At 32.4% G+C, this 18,428-nt stretch overlaps 1 protein-coding gene across 1 annotated transcript in view; it reads left to right on the top strand.

Annotated features, from left to right (window-relative positions):
- The window catches only part of LOC148612907 (laminin subunit gamma-1-like), a 37,834-nt gene that overhangs the window by 3,859 nt on the left and 15,547 nt on the right, over positions 1 to 18,428 (top strand). The window contains exons 2-11 of the mRNA XM_088594770.1: positions 1,824 to 2,125; positions 9,171 to 9,301; positions 10,310 to 10,476; positions 12,709 to 12,897; positions 14,160 to 14,277; positions 15,304 to 15,411; positions 16,212 to 16,348; positions 16,840 to 16,962; positions 17,488 to 17,790; positions 18,168 to 18,395. Of these exons, the coding sequence (XP_088450896.1) occupies positions 1,824 to 2,125; positions 9,171 to 9,301; positions 10,310 to 10,476; positions 12,709 to 12,897; positions 14,160 to 14,277; positions 15,304 to 15,411; positions 16,212 to 16,348; positions 16,840 to 16,962; positions 17,488 to 17,790; positions 18,168 to 18,395 (1,806 nt within the window). The remainder of the gene's footprint in view (positions 1 to 1,823; positions 2,126 to 9,170; positions 9,302 to 10,309; positions 10,477 to 12,708; positions 12,898 to 14,159; positions 14,278 to 15,303; positions 15,412 to 16,211; positions 16,349 to 16,839; positions 16,963 to 17,487; positions 17,791 to 18,167; positions 18,396 to 18,428) is intronic.

Here is an 18,428-nt window from a genome sequence, read left to right as displayed (position 1 = left end):
GAAATTATTAGACTTTGTTGATAGAAAATTTATGAAAACAATACAAATAATTAATTACCATCAATAGCCCTTTGATCTTAAATACACATTCTTTCAAAACCATGAACATTGTTTTGCCAGCAGTACTGTTTGTAAAGTCAAATCATTTACAAATGATGCAAGCTTTGAAATGTAATAAAGGGCCAAAAGTTTTTAATTGGCATTAAACATGTCTCGACCAATAAACTGACAAGGGGTATAGTTACAGAACACATTAATTAAACAGCTCTTAGAATGCATTGCTGTTTTTCACAAAACCAGCCACCCCTAAAAACTGGCCATTTTTCTTGTCCCAGCGCTGGTCGGTTCAGAGAAGTTTCACTGTATATACTTAAGTACTTTTTATTCTTACCATAAAGAAGTCTCAGAAAGCTTATACAGTGCTTCAGCTGCTTCATCATAATAATTTTTAAGTTCACAAAATTAACAAGTTACTGTGTGTGAATGACCTTTTGGCCTTCTGTGTTTTGTATTTTAATAAACAAAGTTGGATCAAAGTATGAAGAATTCTCACATCAGAGTGTAAGAATACCAATGGGGCGTGGTACACACCAATTATTATTGTATACTAATGATTCTGCAGAATTCTGTGTAGTTTGGCAATAAATCAAAAATTGTGGTGTAATAGCCTTCAACACAAGTATATGATTTTAAATGAGATTAACACAGATATGTATTCTATGTGTTAGTGCTATATCAGGGGTGTTACAATCAGCATGCCTGCAGCAAATCTATGATGAATGAAAAATAGATAGTTAATGGGTCAGAAATCCTTACTCAGAAAATTTTATTTTTTTACATGCACATGTACATGTAGGTGCAGCTACATGTACTATTTTTAAATCAACTTTACAAGGGATTCAAACTCGTAAACTTTTTCTCCTGCTCAACATACAACTGGTACTGTATTGCTACATTCATGATATTGTACATTGTATATGCATGCAGTCAGTGTAAAAAACTGTAAATTAAGCAACTTCTGCTGGAAATCAACCAATATATGGCATGTGAGCAAGGTAGTTATTGTCAGTTCAAATTTAAATATTGTTAAAACTTGAATTAGTTGTATATCCTCTACGAAGCACATTATATCGACAAATGTACATTTGTACTTGCTTTTCTCCCATGTAAATATACAAATGTACATGTAGCTACACTTGGTTTAAAGGCCACATGTCTTAAAAAACTCATTTTTTCTAATGTTTACCTCTACACGTACATGTATATACTGGTATAAGATTTGGCTATGGCTTTTTGGAAAGTGGTCATCATACTTGTGTAATGTTTGTGACTGCTTAGCATTGATGTATACAATGTATGTGTCTTTCTGGTTTTCCATTGCCTCAATATTTTGATTAACTGAGTTCTTATTTATTGATACATGTACATGTAGATTATTAAAAAAAAATATCTCTTTGCAGGATTTGGACAGGAAGAAGCCACCACTGACTGTCCAAAGAATATTTTTTACTGTATAAAATGATGCAAAATAATTCTGTTAGTACATAATGTACATGTATGTCAAAAGTTTGTTACATAATGTACATGTATGTCAAAAGTTTGTTATGTTTGGTAATACTAGTTATTTTAAAGGTCAGAAGGCCAAAGGAACGTCCAGCCAAATTATTTGGTCCAGTAATAATTTAGCAAGTTTGATATAGTTTAGGTCTAATTTGTAGTAAAAGCAAGAACTCCGTTGGAAACACTGTTATACTTTTGAGTTGTCAAACAGTGTTCCTATCTGTCATCATTATCTCAACACCAATACCTTTTTTTATTTACAGGAAAGGAATATGAAGTAACATATATACGACTGAAATTTTACTCACCGAGACCAGAAAGTTTTGCCATATACAAGAGAAAGACACCTGATGATCCTTGGATCCCATGGCAATTCTATAGTGCTTCCTGTGAGAGAACATACAGTTTACCGAGAAGAGGAATTATAACATCTGAAAATGAAGCTAGTGCCATCTGTACTGATGAATACAGTGATATTTCACCACTCACTGGAGGCAATGTCCCTTTTAGTACTCTTGAGGGAAGACCCAGTGCTTTTGATTATGAAAGAAGTTCTGTCTTACAGGTATAGTATCAAATAAGGGTACTGAACATTGCTAGAGTTTACGAGGTAAAACAGTATACTCACTCCTTTTGGAATGGGGACGTCAAAAATCTGCCTAGCCCTGCACTAAAATGACTACTCCGAAGTTCACTTGTGTATGGTGTTTACAACCAGGCCACTATTTTCACTTACCCTTCCAAAAATGTACTTGCTTCTGGCTAGCAGGGTACAAGTAATGTTATATGCTGAATAACTACAGTGTACAAATCAGATGTTGCTTAGGCAAAGACAGATTTTCAGTGTTTGCCTTAAGCCATTAGCCCGTAGACTGGGTCTAGAAAATTATACATTCAGGCAATGAAATGATGTGCTGTTTTCATTGTTTTTGGTTAAAGAAACGATGTGCTGTTTTCATTGTTTTGGGATAGTGAAATGATGTTTAGTTTTCATTGTATTAGACTATTGGAATTTATGGTGAAAACTTTGGGCTACATGTAGTTCTTTTTAGTTCTAGAATATTGTCACAGAAAGGTTTTGAGGCTTGTTTGTCTGTACAGTGTACATCATTTCAATCATCTGTCTATTCACATCTGCCTCATTAGGCAATGGTAGGTCAGGGTATTTTTGCACATGAAATCTGGACATCAGTCTCTTGCTTTGGGTTTTAGACAGGAAAAAATGGAGATTTATCATAGGTTGAACTTAGTTACATATAATTGTTTTTGGACACATTGTAGGTTAATCTTAAACTCACTCACATTTAACATGACATTTTATGTATTATGTTTAATGTGAAGGGATTCTATTCACATGACATAGCATCCATTACAAACTATATTTAGTTGCATCTAAAAAAATATTGACTATAAAACATAAATTGTTTATGAGTCGCAGGTCCAGACTTTGAAATGGATTTCTAGTTCATTTTATATCTTTTTAAGTCTTTTACAAAGACTTTATTCTCAGTTTTCTTTAATGTGAATTTGAATTTTATAACCATAAATACTGAAATAACTCTAAAATTCGAATTCAGCTTCTTTCATGTTGAAGTATGGAAAGTAAAGAATATATGTGTGTTGACTTCGTGTGTGATCCATGTCAAGTATCTCCTTAATTGTTTACTCAGACATCCCAAACAAACATTATAAATAACTTATCAAATATCGGGTCTAGGTCTGACATACATTTTAAAATGAACGCCAAAAAGAAAAGCTTAAGCCAAGGTTCAAATATCATTTAGTCTAGGTGGGTCAAATTGTGTGGTTCATGTACCTACTGTTTCAGAGTATGTGCCCAAAACATCTACAGCTACTAGCACAAGGTTCAGGCCAAAAAAAATAATATGTCCGTTTCTTGCTGCCCTACCTACCCCAGTTTTTTGTGTCTATCCTAAACATTTTATGGCCATTTTGGCTCAGCAGCTCCCCATTAACTCAGTGCAAAATGATTTTGAAAAATAAAATAATTTCCCTACATATATGTACATGTACCTACATTATTTTTTTCTTGCTGATAGCAGGAAACAAGATTATCATTTTTTTTTTTGCCTCATGAACTGAATTTTTATTAGCCACAATTAAATTTTATTAGACTCATGTATATGTACAGTCAGAGTAGGTAGCAGCTTGAGCATGTTTTATGAAAAACAGCATAATTTTTTCAACTATTTTTGTCATGTGCTTATCATGATTAGGTTGTTAAGGACAGCAGGTCTGGTCATTTTGCTTGCTCTGCATACTGTGTGTTTGATGGAGGTCAGCCTCAAGTTCAACACCAAGGGTTTGTACAGTACTTCACAATGGCCCTTGTTATTTTCCTAGAGTTAGGCATGTGTACATAGATCTGAAAAAAAAAAAACCAAATCACTGCTTAAGGATAATCAAGGACAATGTCTTCTACAGGATTAATTATCTCCCCTTGCTATGTGGGAGAATGTTTTTCCATCCATAATTCCTTCCTTTACTACTTCTTTTGGTCACATATAGGGGGTACCCATACGTCACTCATACTACACCAATGAATGAGGGGGGGGGGGGGAGGAAGGCGCCAATTTTTGAGTTTAATTTTTTGAAATATTCTTCTAGAGTGGGTGCAATGTAGATATCTTTTGTGGTAAAATTAGCTAGAAATTAAAGTTTCAACCTAAAACCGCCTTAATCTACCTAAGACAATCTATGCTTTGCAAATTTTAGCCTAAAATTAGGTTAGGGGTTTAAGTATCTGTATATGAAAAATTTTAAGACCTACATGTATGGACATGATATGATGTCAATGGATATACTCTGTTGAAATTTTACTTTACTGACTAGACTAGCCACATATGTACATGCTACCCATGCATAGTTACATGCTTTGATCATATACTGGTACATTTGTATGTACCATGAACTTGTCAGTATTCAACATTGGTTGTTTTAAACTAGTATCAGTACATGCACATTTGACCAGTTAGCTTTAAACCAAGGTCGATTCAGATTAAATATAAAAATGAGTTACCCTTGGATCTAAAACTATACAAAGTACATGTAGCATCCAATGGAATGTGTTTATGTTTCACTTTCACAGACAACCTAACTGTTGAAAGCCTTTATGAGGCTTTCTGGCCTTGAATTTTGGCATATGATGTAATTAGAAAAAAAAAATTCTCTATGACTTTTTAGTTGTATTTATAAGGAATGTATAAATGTACATGTAGTTCATTAGGATTTAGACTAATATTTTATTTAGAATGTAAAACAATGTTTTTTTTTTAATTTTTCATGGAACACTAGATTGAAAATTGACCTCTTACTGAGTTTGTTTAAAGAAAAGGAGAATCAAGGAATAAAACATTTGAAATATAAAGGGAGTCTTCATGATTGATCTGAAATAACAATTCATAGGGCTAATGGATTCCTTAATTTTGCAACTATGGAGCTTTCCAGAAACTTAAGATTGATTGATTGAATGATTGATAATGGTTTAACGTCCTATGGTAGATGTTTCATGCATTTCATGAGGAGAATGATTTACCAGTTGAACAGACCCTGCTGTGTACTTGTCCAACAAGCTGTCCTAGGCAAAGTTGGAAATAGTAGCCTGCCTGCCAGCCCTAGACTGGCTATTTTTCAGCAAAGCCGGCTAATTTGAGTAAAAATCTATATAGCTATATAGTAATTATATTGAAAAATTGTATTCAGGACTGGCTAGAATTTGAGTGAGTTTCCTACCCTGGTTCCAAGTCTTTATTCTGCTAGCTTTCAGGATGAACAGCCCATGGAACCCCCTTTAATGTATTCCTGTTTATAGAGAAGTGATTTTCTTGTCAAACTATGATGAAGTTTCTCCTAAAGAGAGGCCATAACAAAGAAGAATACATTTTTCAATGTTCATCTCAAAATTCAAACTTCATATAATTATAATGAAAATAGTGTACATGATATACAATTGTATATTTAGGTCATGCATTCTTGTTTTATTTTAATCTTTTATGGAAGGTAATTATTCACTTAGGAGTCAAAAGTAAGAAATTCAACCAGACACAATAGTACTCTAGCTGCTGTCATGAAATGAAGTACATCGTGATCCTCTATAGTATGAAGGAAATGCCAATCAGACAGACACATCAATGTATCTGTTGTGTATTAGGGGAAATTAAAACTTATGTCTATTACCAATGGTTGCTAAGGGTCAATTCATCTGGAGTAGAATGCACTTAACAGGCTTCCTAATGTGGTTTGTTGGTACAGTAGCTTCTCTCATCAATTTGTTGTTGTGGATGGTAGTGTTAGCATGTACTAGCAATCATTGCCAATGGTTAAAATATGTACATAGTTCGTTTCAACTCTTTGAGTACTGTGTGCATGTATGTCAAAGGCAGATACATGTACATGAATGTGCTTCCTTTAGTTCTCAGCTTGAAACATTGATAAAAAACTATTACATGTACAAAAAATTACACAGTATACTCATATTTTATTTTATCAACATAAATATTAATATTTTGGTAAATATCTATCCAATTTGCTTAACTTTGATGCAGCTTTTTCTACTTAATTCATGCAATCTAAAATCAAAAATTGGGGGATTGGGCAGAAGGGAGTATGATTTTGTATTTCATAGAGGTCTCTCTCCAACTTATCAGTTGCTTCTACACCTACATGAGCATCTTTGTAGTTGTCATTTTTTTTCAGTTTTGTCATTTTATGGAGTTAAGTGTAACTATGAATTAAAATTTACATTCAAGTAAAATAATATCTTGCTACTATCAAATGTTGATATATGAAGTGGTTCTCAAAATTTCAACACTTTTCATTTATACACTGTAGGTTTCAATTACATGTCTGTTAGATAAAATTTGGCATGTTGATAATACTTAATTTATTGTTGTGACTCCTGTCACACAGATAGCTGCATTTTGTGAATGAATTAACTAGATTTGGTGGTGTGATAATATTGAATGGATATTTTCTGCCTTTTAAAATGGTTGTATTTTTATCAAGCACAGGACAGATTGTTTAATCAGCCGTAATGCATATAAAACTATCTGATGTCTTGTCAAAAGTGTATTGGTCTACTCTTATTGAAATGTAAGACATGCAATTTTTGACAAATGTCTTGGAGGTTTCTCTTGTTTACATGAATAAAGTTTTGGAATCTCATCAGGAAACACTGATAAAAGCATGCACATTAAAATGTATAGAAATACCTGGGACAAAACTGGGTCAGGTTGAATTTTTTTTTACAGTGGAAACAATCTGTGTAATGTGTTTATCAGCACTGTTAAATGTACTTTGTGCTATTAGTGCATTATTTAAGTAGTTTTTTTGCCATACATTTGTAACAGATATGGTGAAAAGCAACAAATGGTGAAATACACCAATGTATAACCTGAATCCAAAACATTAAATGTCCACTTTCATGATTTGATTTGTACATTGGTACTTACAGAGCAGCATACATGTATTATACAAAATGTACAATTGAATATATGGAAACAATTTTAGGTAAACTGTTTATTTGAAGCTATAGAATGTAACATATACATGTAAATAGTTGGATCATTGCACATAAACATGGAGTTCATCTTTCATCAGGCCTTATCTTCTATACATGTACATGTACCTACAGTCTTTTTGATCAGTAGTTTTTATTGATAATTGTTTACAATGGCCTTGGAAATTAAAAAAAAATACAAACCGTTTTAATGATGAAGAATGACAGCATAGAACATTCCTGTTTATTTATTATATCTATATACATTTGCCAATAGAACTGTTATATATTAGGAAACTTATATTGACAAGTTTACATAAACTACATGTGCTTACCAGATGGTGAACAGACTGTCTGACACAACAGATGGTGACCTTTGACACCAGTCTGTATTATTGCTACTGTCTTGCAGCATTGTAGTAATTGATGAAGGGGTTGTATATTGTTCCATATTTCACTCATCTCTGTAAAGTGTAGGCATTAGTATACAGGGTTTGACACTAACTTCTCGAACTAGGTAGCCTACAGAACTATTTGATAGATTTAGTAGGTAGTCCTCAAAATAATTTTGCAGTCCTGTCCTTAAGACTAATGAAATTTAAGAATAAATTTAAATAGCCCAAAGGACTACCAATTAAAATTTCAAGGTAGTCATATCTCAAATTAGGTAGGCATAGGACTACCAGAAGACTGTTAGTGTCGAAGCCTGACTGCACCTAAATCTATTTTTTTGTTCTGTTTATAAACTTGAAAAGTGAGCCCTGCTCTTTAGGTCTCATTAAGAATACTGGGGTAAATAATTAGACATTTTTCTCCCTGAATTACCCGGGTTTTTTTCAGGATTATATGTAGATACAATGTATGTAAGACTCATTTCAATGTCTTTTTTGATCAAATATTTTTGGTGTTATCCAACAGAAATAATGGAGACCTGTACATATGTCACATTCTGAGACGTTATATGTGTTGTTTTTTTTCAAATTCCAAGTAACATGCTTATCTCTTTTTTACATTATAAACTTTATCATCTCAAAGGAAATAGTTGTAGACCATGTGCATATTTGTTGATTGATAAGTTTCTGATCAAATGTAAACAGTTAAGGTAGAACAAAATTGAACTCTTTATTTTTTTTTTAAAATAGATCCTTTCTGATAAAACATTTGAACAAGTACTCTAGATTCAGGGCGATATGGTAAAAGGCCTATAAATGTAAAGTTCAGTAAAAGACCTTAACTTTCTAATATAGAATAGTTAACACAGGAATTTTCATTGTATTTGTTCAGAAATCGTAAGTAATTATAGTTGGTAAACATTTACCTTGCGAAGAATGAAAGATTAAATTTAAATTGAAGTTTAATTTTACCATTGAAATTCAGGAGCATTTGTAAATGAAGTGAAAAGATTTCAAAAAAATTATGAAATTATTTGTATTTTTAAGAGTGAAATAAATTGTTAATTTTTTTGCAAAGTTGTGTGTTCACTCTAATTGCAACACCACCTCTTTTATTTGGTAGGTAAGATGTCAAAAGAGGATATGTGTATATAAATAAACATGCGATTGAAATTTATAGATTGCACATGTATTGGACAACCTGGAGATGTATGGTAAAGGGATTGACAGTTGTGACAATGGTTCATGAATATTCAATGAAATTTGGTTCGGAGGTTGAAGTTGATTTGACTGGGGACTCACATGATTCTGTATTAGATAATGGTGACATGCCTTTTGGTGTAACTGAGTTCAAATGTTAATCTTGTACAAAGCAGGAACTGTTTAATTAATCTAATGTTCAGGCCTGGGCATCCCATCCAAGCTAAAATGTACAAAAAATTGTCCCCATGAGATGAGGCAATTTTATGTAAATGGAAATTAACAAAATGAAAAAAAAAACATGGTAAAAATGGCTTACATGATTTTTTGTTTATTCAGGACAAATTTACAACCTTTAACAGTCAGTTTCATATTGATGATGCATTTTTAATTAGATGTACTGGGTACATGTACATAAAATTATTTTGTGCTGTTACTTTTTTTATTCATCTTTTTTTGATATCTGTAAGTAGATTTGCATTTTTATTTGTCTTTTTCAGGACTGGGTTTCTGCCTCCTCAATTAGAATTAGTTTAACCCGACTGAACACATTTGGAGATGAAGTATTTGGTGATGCTAGAGTACTAAAGTCCTATTTCTATGCCATATCAGATTTAGCTGTTGGTGCCAGGTATATCCTTATATTATATAGTGTTTTCCCATGTTTGAAGGCATGGTGCTTTATGTATATTAAGGGCACTAAACCCTTACAAAAAGTTATTTTGGGAGCAATGAACAGCCTTTACCTGAGTGAGATATTGTAAAAGTATCATGAATGGAGCTAATACTTAAGGATTATATATTAAATTGTGAATGAGGTAAAAATGACAAAATAAAAGTACAACTGAAGGCTGGATTTCGTCAATTGGGGGCTTATTGTAAAATTTATGATATGGGCATCATGATGCTTGAAGATGAAGGCATGGTGCTGGGCCATGCTAAATTTGTCTACGGAAATTTCTAATATACACTCCTGTATAACTGGTTTACAGTGTGTATCAAGTTACATTTACTGATTATGAACTGCAAAAACACTGTCTATTTATCATATCCATGTTACATTTCATCTAAAAAATAGTTTTTTTACTTTAATGTGTGTGTGTGTGTCTCATTGGTCATAGTAAGGACATGTGATAAGGTAGAAGGGTTTTTGTTATTAAGACTACTGTCTCTGACTTCCACTGGAAAGAATGATTTCCATCGTATAAAATCATCTATTCTTCAATTAATAATTTAAGCTTTATACGTGCGCATTATATACTGTGAAAGTACTTTAATTCGAGGATACCAATTTTCGTGGATTAAGGAAGAAACACATGTTCTTGGATTCTTGAATTTGTGGTATTTAGGTGTTTGATATACACATCAATGGAAATCTTCTTTCTGTTGGGAACCAAATTTCGTGGTTTGGCCTACCCAGGAAAACCACGAAATTGGTACCCCACAAACAAAAGTACTTTCACAATTATAAGATTCCTGGTTATGTCAGTTAAATGAGACAATGAAAATTTTCTTCAGATCTTATTTGAAAAGTAAGAAATTATTGCATTTTAGACTAATTTGCAGAAGAAGAGCATTTTATATTTTACTTTTCTGTAATAATTAGTCATGTATTTCTACCATCTTGTTCATTTTATAGATGTAAATGTAATGGCCATGCAAAGTCCTGCTCCATCCGAGGAGATGGTGACCTGATATGTAATTGTGAACATCATACAGAGGGTGTCAACTGTGAGAAGTGTGAACCCAACTACAATGACAGACCATGGTCCAGGGCCACACAGTATCAAGCATTTGAATGTCTAGGTAGGCTTTAGTTTGTTGTGGTAAATTTACTATGTGGTCTTGGCCTTTTACTCATCCGCTGTGGACAGATCTTGAGAAAAACGAAATTTTAATAGTAGTTAATGAAGCATTGGATGCCATATACTGGTACTTTATTTTCCTGTGGACAAATGATCTTCAAAAATAGCAATCATGAAAAACATTTTATACACAAATCTTAGTGAAAAAACTACTTACTTTACATGCACATTCATTCTTCCTTTGATACATAGAAATGACTAGATCTGTCACAGTTGAAGTTTGAACTAGAAATGACCAGATTCACAGTTGAAGTGTGAACTAGAAATGACCAGATTCACAGTTGAAGTGTGAACTAGAAATGACCAGATTCACAGTTGTAGTGTGAACTGTAGTGTAGTTAGTTCTCAAATAAGTATAGCTATACTAATGAAACATTAGCAATTAACATTTTAAAACTATTGATTCATGTACTGAAAAAAGGCAAGTTATTTAACCTAGTATTGCATATTAAATGTGTTTGCCACAATAAAATTATTTCAATCTTGGGATGCATTTGCTCAGTAAAATCTGAGCATAGTGTTCAAAGTACACATCCTGAGTTCAGATTAATTCTGGTACCTTTGTTGTGTTTGTAAAAGATCTTTTTTGAAGAGCATCTTTTTAGCCCAGGAAATGGAGAAGTCAATAAGTATTGGTGTGTTTCAGTAAAGCTTCAAAATTAAGAAAGTAATTATTGTGATTTTAAATGAAATGTTGAAATATTATATGAAATCAACATATAGGTTTTAATTGGAAAATATTTGGTATTTTTACAAATGTATTTCAACAAATTTCATGCTATCAGGATAATTGGAGGTTACGTAAGTATGACATTGTTGATTATCTTTAAATTTACTTGGCCTTAAAAACCATGTGAGCTTTTGTCATCACTTGGTGTCCGTCGTCGTGGTCTGTCGTTTGTCAACTTTTCTTTCAAAATCATCTCCTCTGAAACCACTCAATGGATTATTACCAAAATGAGTCACCAGCATCCTTATGGTATTTACTTTAAAACTGTATTGCTTATAAAGGTCAAGCATAAAACATGGGGGTCACTGTTTCTATTTTTAGACCGCAGGGGTCAAGTCAAGTCACCAATTTCTAAATATATCACAAAAACTGTAAGACATATTGGAAAATAAATGTGAAAAAGTCTACATTGGTTTACAAAGTTGACTCCTTGTTTAGAGTTATTGCCCTTTAAAGGTGAATGATGGCTTTTTTTGCAATTTTTAGCCAGTATCTAAAACTATGATAGATAGATTAAAACTTTCAATTGATGATTTGATCCTGATGATAAGTCCTACAAAAGTTTCCACTGGGTCAAAATTGTTGGACAACTCCTGGTTAGAGTTATTGTCCTTGAAAGGAGAAAAATGAACAAGGTGGGTGATTCAGGCTCTTGTGAGTATTTTGTTATTTATACATGTAGGTGGGTTGGTTTTGTTTATGTTGGACTGGTTGATTGGGGAAAATGGTTTGGTTTTCCTGAGGAACCGTTGAAGGCTATTTGTTTGAATCCGATTTTACTATTGCAGATATGATTTTCGTTTGCTTTCTTTTCAAATCTGGATATTACCATTGGTATTTGTTTTTTTTTTACGTTATATTTACCTCTGGTATTGCCAATTTTGGCTTCTTTGTTGACTTCATAAAATCATGTCTGCTATTGATGTTTTGTAATGAATGTTTCATTTGTATAAAATTTCTTGTAAATTTCTACTATATTATCTCAGAAAATGACTTGCATGCTGAAATCTTGCATGAAATAAACACCAAGGTTTGGTACTCTATTGTATATGGATTATCCTTAAAGACACACACATTGTAATGTAGTTTTCTGTTGGAAAAGCTTTAGATATATATGTGTGTTAAAAAAAACAGGAACTATTGAAATTAATTTGAATTTTTACCCCATTTTGATAAAATATGGACTAGTTAGTTGTCTTTCAGAAAAAAATTATTATGTCTAACTTAATGTTGAGGGTAAAAAGTGCAGTATTCATGAAATACTCAGAATTAATTAAAAAAGCAAACAAGTTAAGATGCAACTTTTGATAGATGTGCTGTAAATATCAGGATGTTTTATTAAACAAATAAAAATGGGTCATGTGAATGTTTTATTTAATCAATTTTCTAAGTGAGCATTACAGTTTTCTTTAATACAACACCCCTATTTTTGTTTATTTCCAGCTTGTGACTGTAACGGCAAGGCTGATACATGTTACTTTGATGCTGAGCTGTACAACCAGACGGGTCATGGAGGTCATTGTATAGACTGTCGTGACAACACTGATGGACCAAAGTGTGAAAGGTGTAAAGATAATCATTATGAACGTAGCCCTGACAGATACTGTACCCCATGTGGATGTAACCCTGTTGGTGAGTGGAGATATCTTGGATTGATGATTGAAATTTATTTTGTTTAAGAAAGAGGGCACCCACACTACATTGTGTTGGAATATTTGAAAAAAAAAAATCATTGAGGACCATCACCACCCTTAAAAAAATGTTCCTTATATTGGATTAGTGACAGGGAAAAAGACCGGTACACTTAACCAAAACTAGGTTTATTATGGATAATTGCCGTGATTATGGAAGTTGATCCTTAATAAAATACACAGTATTTCTATGTTCAGGAGTTTTCCTGGCTTTAGACCATTATGGGCCCATTTTGTATAGGAGCCTATGGAAATTTTCAGGATTTCAATGGGGCATTTGGAAAAAAGATGGGCCTTTGCAAAATTTCTGTTGGCCAGAAATATTTAATACTATAATAATAATAATAATCGACAAATAAACAGTTTATTTTGGTGCCAGAAAAGTGTGTCAGAAAATTTGCATTAACTTAACATGGAATTCATGTGATTTCACTTGAAATTCCTATTACAAGATTTTTATGTGAAAATCATGATTCACATGAAATTATTTTAAAAAAGCAAATTGTTGTGCTTATTTCAGGTGAAGCACATGTGAAATTCACATGAAAACCATGTGTAAATATTTCTTCAGTGCATATTTTAACCCAAGTATTAATTCACAGATTTTGTTTGCTTCTATTAAAACTACCCCATCCTTTTTGGGGGGAAAATATGTCTTTTTTTTCAAATTGGGAAAATTTTGAATTGTATGACATTTTCTTCTTTGAGTTTTGCTCAGCAGAGAGAAAGAAACGATAAGAAACAATATAGCATTCAGAGCAACTAAGATGTTTCATTATATTAATAGAATATGCTCAAGTATATGTAGTTCCAAAATTGACAAAATGAAAATCCCAATCCCATGCATTACAAAACACGTGTTCATTATAAGTTAGGTCTTTAAAGTGCTTTCATAATAGTAAAAACAAAAGATGTCCAACTGAAACACAGTGAAATGAAATTTTAAGCTTACAATGCTGAATTTTGTACGATTGGGAAATTTTTACATATCTTTGGGACAAATTTTAAGCCATTTTATGTACAAATTGGGAATGCTTCTCTAGGGGAAAACAGCTGATATTCAGAGGTAAATAAGACAAACAATATCTCTGAGTATGAAGATTAAATTTGTATTCTTTTGATTTTCTTAACTTCCATGTACAGGTTCCAAGGATTTACAGTGTGATAACAATAGTAAACGTAAACCTTTCCTTCTCTCTACAGGTTCAGAGGATTTACAGTGTGATAACAATGGTAAATGTAAATGTAAACCAGGTGTTGTTGGTGATAAGTGTGACAGATGTGAGAATAACTACTATGACTTTGGACCATATGGTTGCCAGTAAGTTCTTAGACAGGAACAAGATTTTTTCCTTGGATTTGTAGTTTTCTACTTTCACTAATCTTGATATCACCATTCATATTTTCTTTCACTGTATTTACCTCCAATTGTGCAAACCGCAACTGTTGTTCCTAGTATCTCATCTCTGTGAAGGGAATTGAAGAATACGGATTAAATTGACTATAGATGTCAGTGTAAAACACAAAAGGACATATTTTATTTGATATTCTTTTTTTGTGTATGAAAAACCAAGAATTAAGTAGCACTCCAGCTAAGGATCATGCAAAATGTGATTCATGGGTAAAAAGCCTACATATTTTTATTTTTGATATTTTGTTTGAAATGTCATAGTAAACAGAAATAAACATGTGGTTTTTCATATAACCCATGCTCTTAGGAGATGAAAATTATATAGAATGCACTAGATTTCAAAATTAAGGGAGATAACTCTGTAAATGGCACTCAAATACAATAGAATCTACTGTATTTTCATTGTCGATTATCTCCTAAGAGCAGGCAGATTTGAATGAATAATTATACATTTCATAGTATAGACCCATAAAACAACTTAATTACAAAAATGAAAATATGTAGCCTTTTTGGGGGTGTATCACATTTTTCAGATTTTGCATGATTCTTACAAAGACAGCTACTTAAGTATTTAAGGAATTATAACTTCACAGTGATTAACCTTTGTTATGAAAAACTGTGTGACCTACATTTAATATCCCCTATGCAACATGGCAGAGGGAATTAGTCTGGTTCTACAGTTGGCCATCTGTCCATCTGTCCAATTTGGTTACTGCAACTCTTTCTAGACTTGCTAGGGACTTTTCTTTCAAATATTGTATGGGAAGGTTTGACTTTATATGTACTTGATCATATCTTATTACAGGGTTTTGGGACTGCAATATTTTTGTGCTTCAAATATCACTAGTTAAGATGAGGCTATTGAAAAGGTGTGGCGATATTTTAATTTAATTTGTTTTAATATCAATATAATTTGTTATCTTTTCTCTCCTCCAGACCATGTAATTGTGAAGTAGCTGGCAGTGAGAATAATTTCCCTAGATGTAATCCTGTTGATGGAACCTGTGAATGTAAACAAAATGTAGAGGGCAGAGCTTGTGATAAGTACGTAGCTTATGACTGAGCATTGCATGTCAGGCTGACAATAAATGTCTAGCCAACCAGAATCGTTATCCACAGAAATGGGTGAGGGAGGTGAATGCAAAGTGAGAGTAGCCTTTAAATTGATTTTGAAATTGAAATATGCAGCTCATAATAAAGAAAAAGTAAAAAAAATATCTAAAAGTATCTTGATCTGGATACACTTAATTTTTTTTTTAATGGACAACCTTTTACATATCCTATATCATCCCTTTCAGCTCTCATCCCTTTTTTCAATGACTTTGACAAATGTAAGAAAAAAAATGTATATGTGCGAAATTTGGTTGTAGGCTGTTTCTAAATATATTACCTGCTAAAATTGCTGTTTGTTGCTTTTTTCTATTTATTTTTCTTTCTTTAAAATTTTTTGTCATTAGGATGAAAACTAGACATTTGAGAACTAGAAAGTGTGAAGCTAATCGTTTTTTTTTTTTTTTTTTTAGCATTTTACATGATTTTTAAATTTGTTTTAATGGGGGTTAAAAGGATTTTGAGAGTTCAAATCTACAGGAAACAAAAATTGCCCTGCTAGTCCTTTGTTCTTCACTCAAAGTAATGTGGTGATGAAACTTATTAAAACTGTTTAAATAAACCATACTTTCAAAAATGATTGGGAGATTAAAAGCTATGCAAAAGTTTACATGTTAAAGCTTAAACATACATGTATAAATAATACTTTATTGACTGTTGTGTGCATTGCCTCAATAGGGACATACATATAGATGATACAGTTTCATAACCTCTTATTTTTTGCTCCATTTTAGATGTAAAATAGGATTTTTTGGTTTGAGTGAGAAGAATCCATTTGGCTGTGTGTCATGCTTCTGTTATGGACATTCTCAGGATTGTACTAGTTCTACTGGATTCTATTCTGCCAGTATTATCACAGACTTTGAAACAGGTATTGCTTATATACATGGTTTTGTAAAGTTTTTGATGCCTTTTCTTAGGAACTTTACTATTTAAGGGACCATTTTCACTGAACATTAAATCAAATTGATTAATGAACTTGTAATTTAGTTATTGTTAACATAAGCAGTGTATGTGCTTACTAGCTTAATAGAAGTGATATTGTTAGTGTTGACAGAAATGATAAGTTTCATTCACATCTGGTTATGTTATTAGATGTGACCTTATTTTCTGAAACATTTATTTTTACTTAATTACACTTTGACAAAGGAATCATTGAAAAAAATTACCCCAAAAACAAATTAGCAATGCAAAAAAAAAATATTCATGCGTATAAAATCTATAGGAGTTTTGTTTTTGTCACAACTAATATTTAATGTATGTATTAATGAAAAAAAATAGAACTGGTGTCCAATTTTTTTTTAAAGCTATAGCACATTGAGGAAAGGTCTGTATTGTATTTATCTGAAATATATTTTCCAGGGAAGCAAAGATGGACTGCTGCAGACAGGGGGAATAACCCTATTGATACGAGATACAATGCTATTCTACAGAACCTAGGGGTTGCTTCAGATGGTTATGAACCACTATTCTTTATTGCTCCAGGTGTGTAATATTTTATTGACATTGTATTTCAGTGCAATAACATTGCTGATAAAGGTGTCATGTTTTCCATAAGTAAACGAAAGTAGAACTGTAAACATATTTATTTTCACAGTTCCTTATTTTTGCAGATTCTGTCAAGTGAACATGTTCGCAGGTATTAATTTACGCGGATTCAAAGAATGATAAGCGCTATATAGTGTTAAAAATCTATATTGCGGGTACTCTTTTTCATGCTTTTATATCCATCACGAAAATTATGAAAATGAATACACTGCAAAAAATTAATACTTTTACAGTATGTAAATACTTATGATCTTATTGACAATCCAGAATTTTGTTTTAAGACTTTAAAAAAAATTTTTGTCCATTTAAGTTTCATGATTTAGTTAAGTTTTGTTTTCAGTGAAGTATTTAAGTAGTGATATTTTTGATGTAAAAAGTTATTTTAATTAAGATTCTGAAAATACCATACACATATGTGAATATAATTGATAAATAGTGCAATAAATATTGTACATTTTTCAGCACGTTACCTTGGTGACCAAAGACTGAGTTACAACCAGTTTCTGACTTTTGACCTGAGGACAGGTGAAGAGGAAGGTCGTGCCTCTGTTGTTGACATTGTCCTTGAAGGATCGGGTCAGAGGGTATCTTCCGCCATCTTTACTCAGGGCAATAAGATGCCTGGAATTGAGTCACATAATTACAAGTTCAGACTGAATGAGCATCCAAACTATCAGTGGACACCTAGGATAAATTCCCAGGACTTCATCACCATTCTGGCTAACCTCACTGCCATTAAAATAAGGGCCACTTACAGTAGTGGAGGTAATTTTATAGGTTTTTTTTATTGTCTGAGGACATTTGAATTTTTAATTTTGAAAGATAGATAAAAACAAAATTTTTTTTTTTTTTCAAGGGTTGGAATAATTTTGTTAAAAGAAAGGTCTACATCAGAACAAAAAATCCTTTTATTAAGTGTGTATAAGAATGAAATTCTTAGACCATTGCAGGGAAAGATGTAAAAGTTTTGGTCCATGAAAAAAAATACAAGTCTCAGAAGCTCTCTAATTTAGAACTTTATGTCTGATATGGTGTTATACAGGTACTAAGTAAGTATTTTTGTCAAATTTTAAAATAAAAAAAAAACAAAAATATTTCTTTAATAATGTTGATATGAGATTTGACCATATTGCTGTTTGCAGGTGTTGGATTCATTGACAACATTGTACTAGAGACAGCCAGACTTGGTTCTAACGGTGGTGATGTTGCTACGTGGGTTGAGCAGTGCACATGTCCAGAGGGATATGTAGGGCAGTTCTGTGAATCTTGTGCAGCTGGATATAAACGTGACCCAAAGAATGGTGGCCCATTCTCCAGATGTGTACCCTGTGAATGTTTTGGTCATTCTGATAGTTGTGAACCTAACACCGGTATGTAAAATCAAATCTTATATGTAGTAATAG

This window comes from Perna viridis, chromosome 7, assembly GCF_037379345.1.
Source record: "Perna viridis isolate PV_CMFRI_1.1 ecotype Kerala chromosome 7, ASM3737934v1, whole genome shotgun sequence".
Lineage (NCBI taxonomy): Eukaryota > Metazoa > Mollusca > Bivalvia > Mytilida > Mytilidae > Perna > Perna viridis.
The sequence above is the reverse complement of the archived record's forward strand: the minus strand, read 5'-3'. Positions and strand labels throughout refer to the sequence as shown.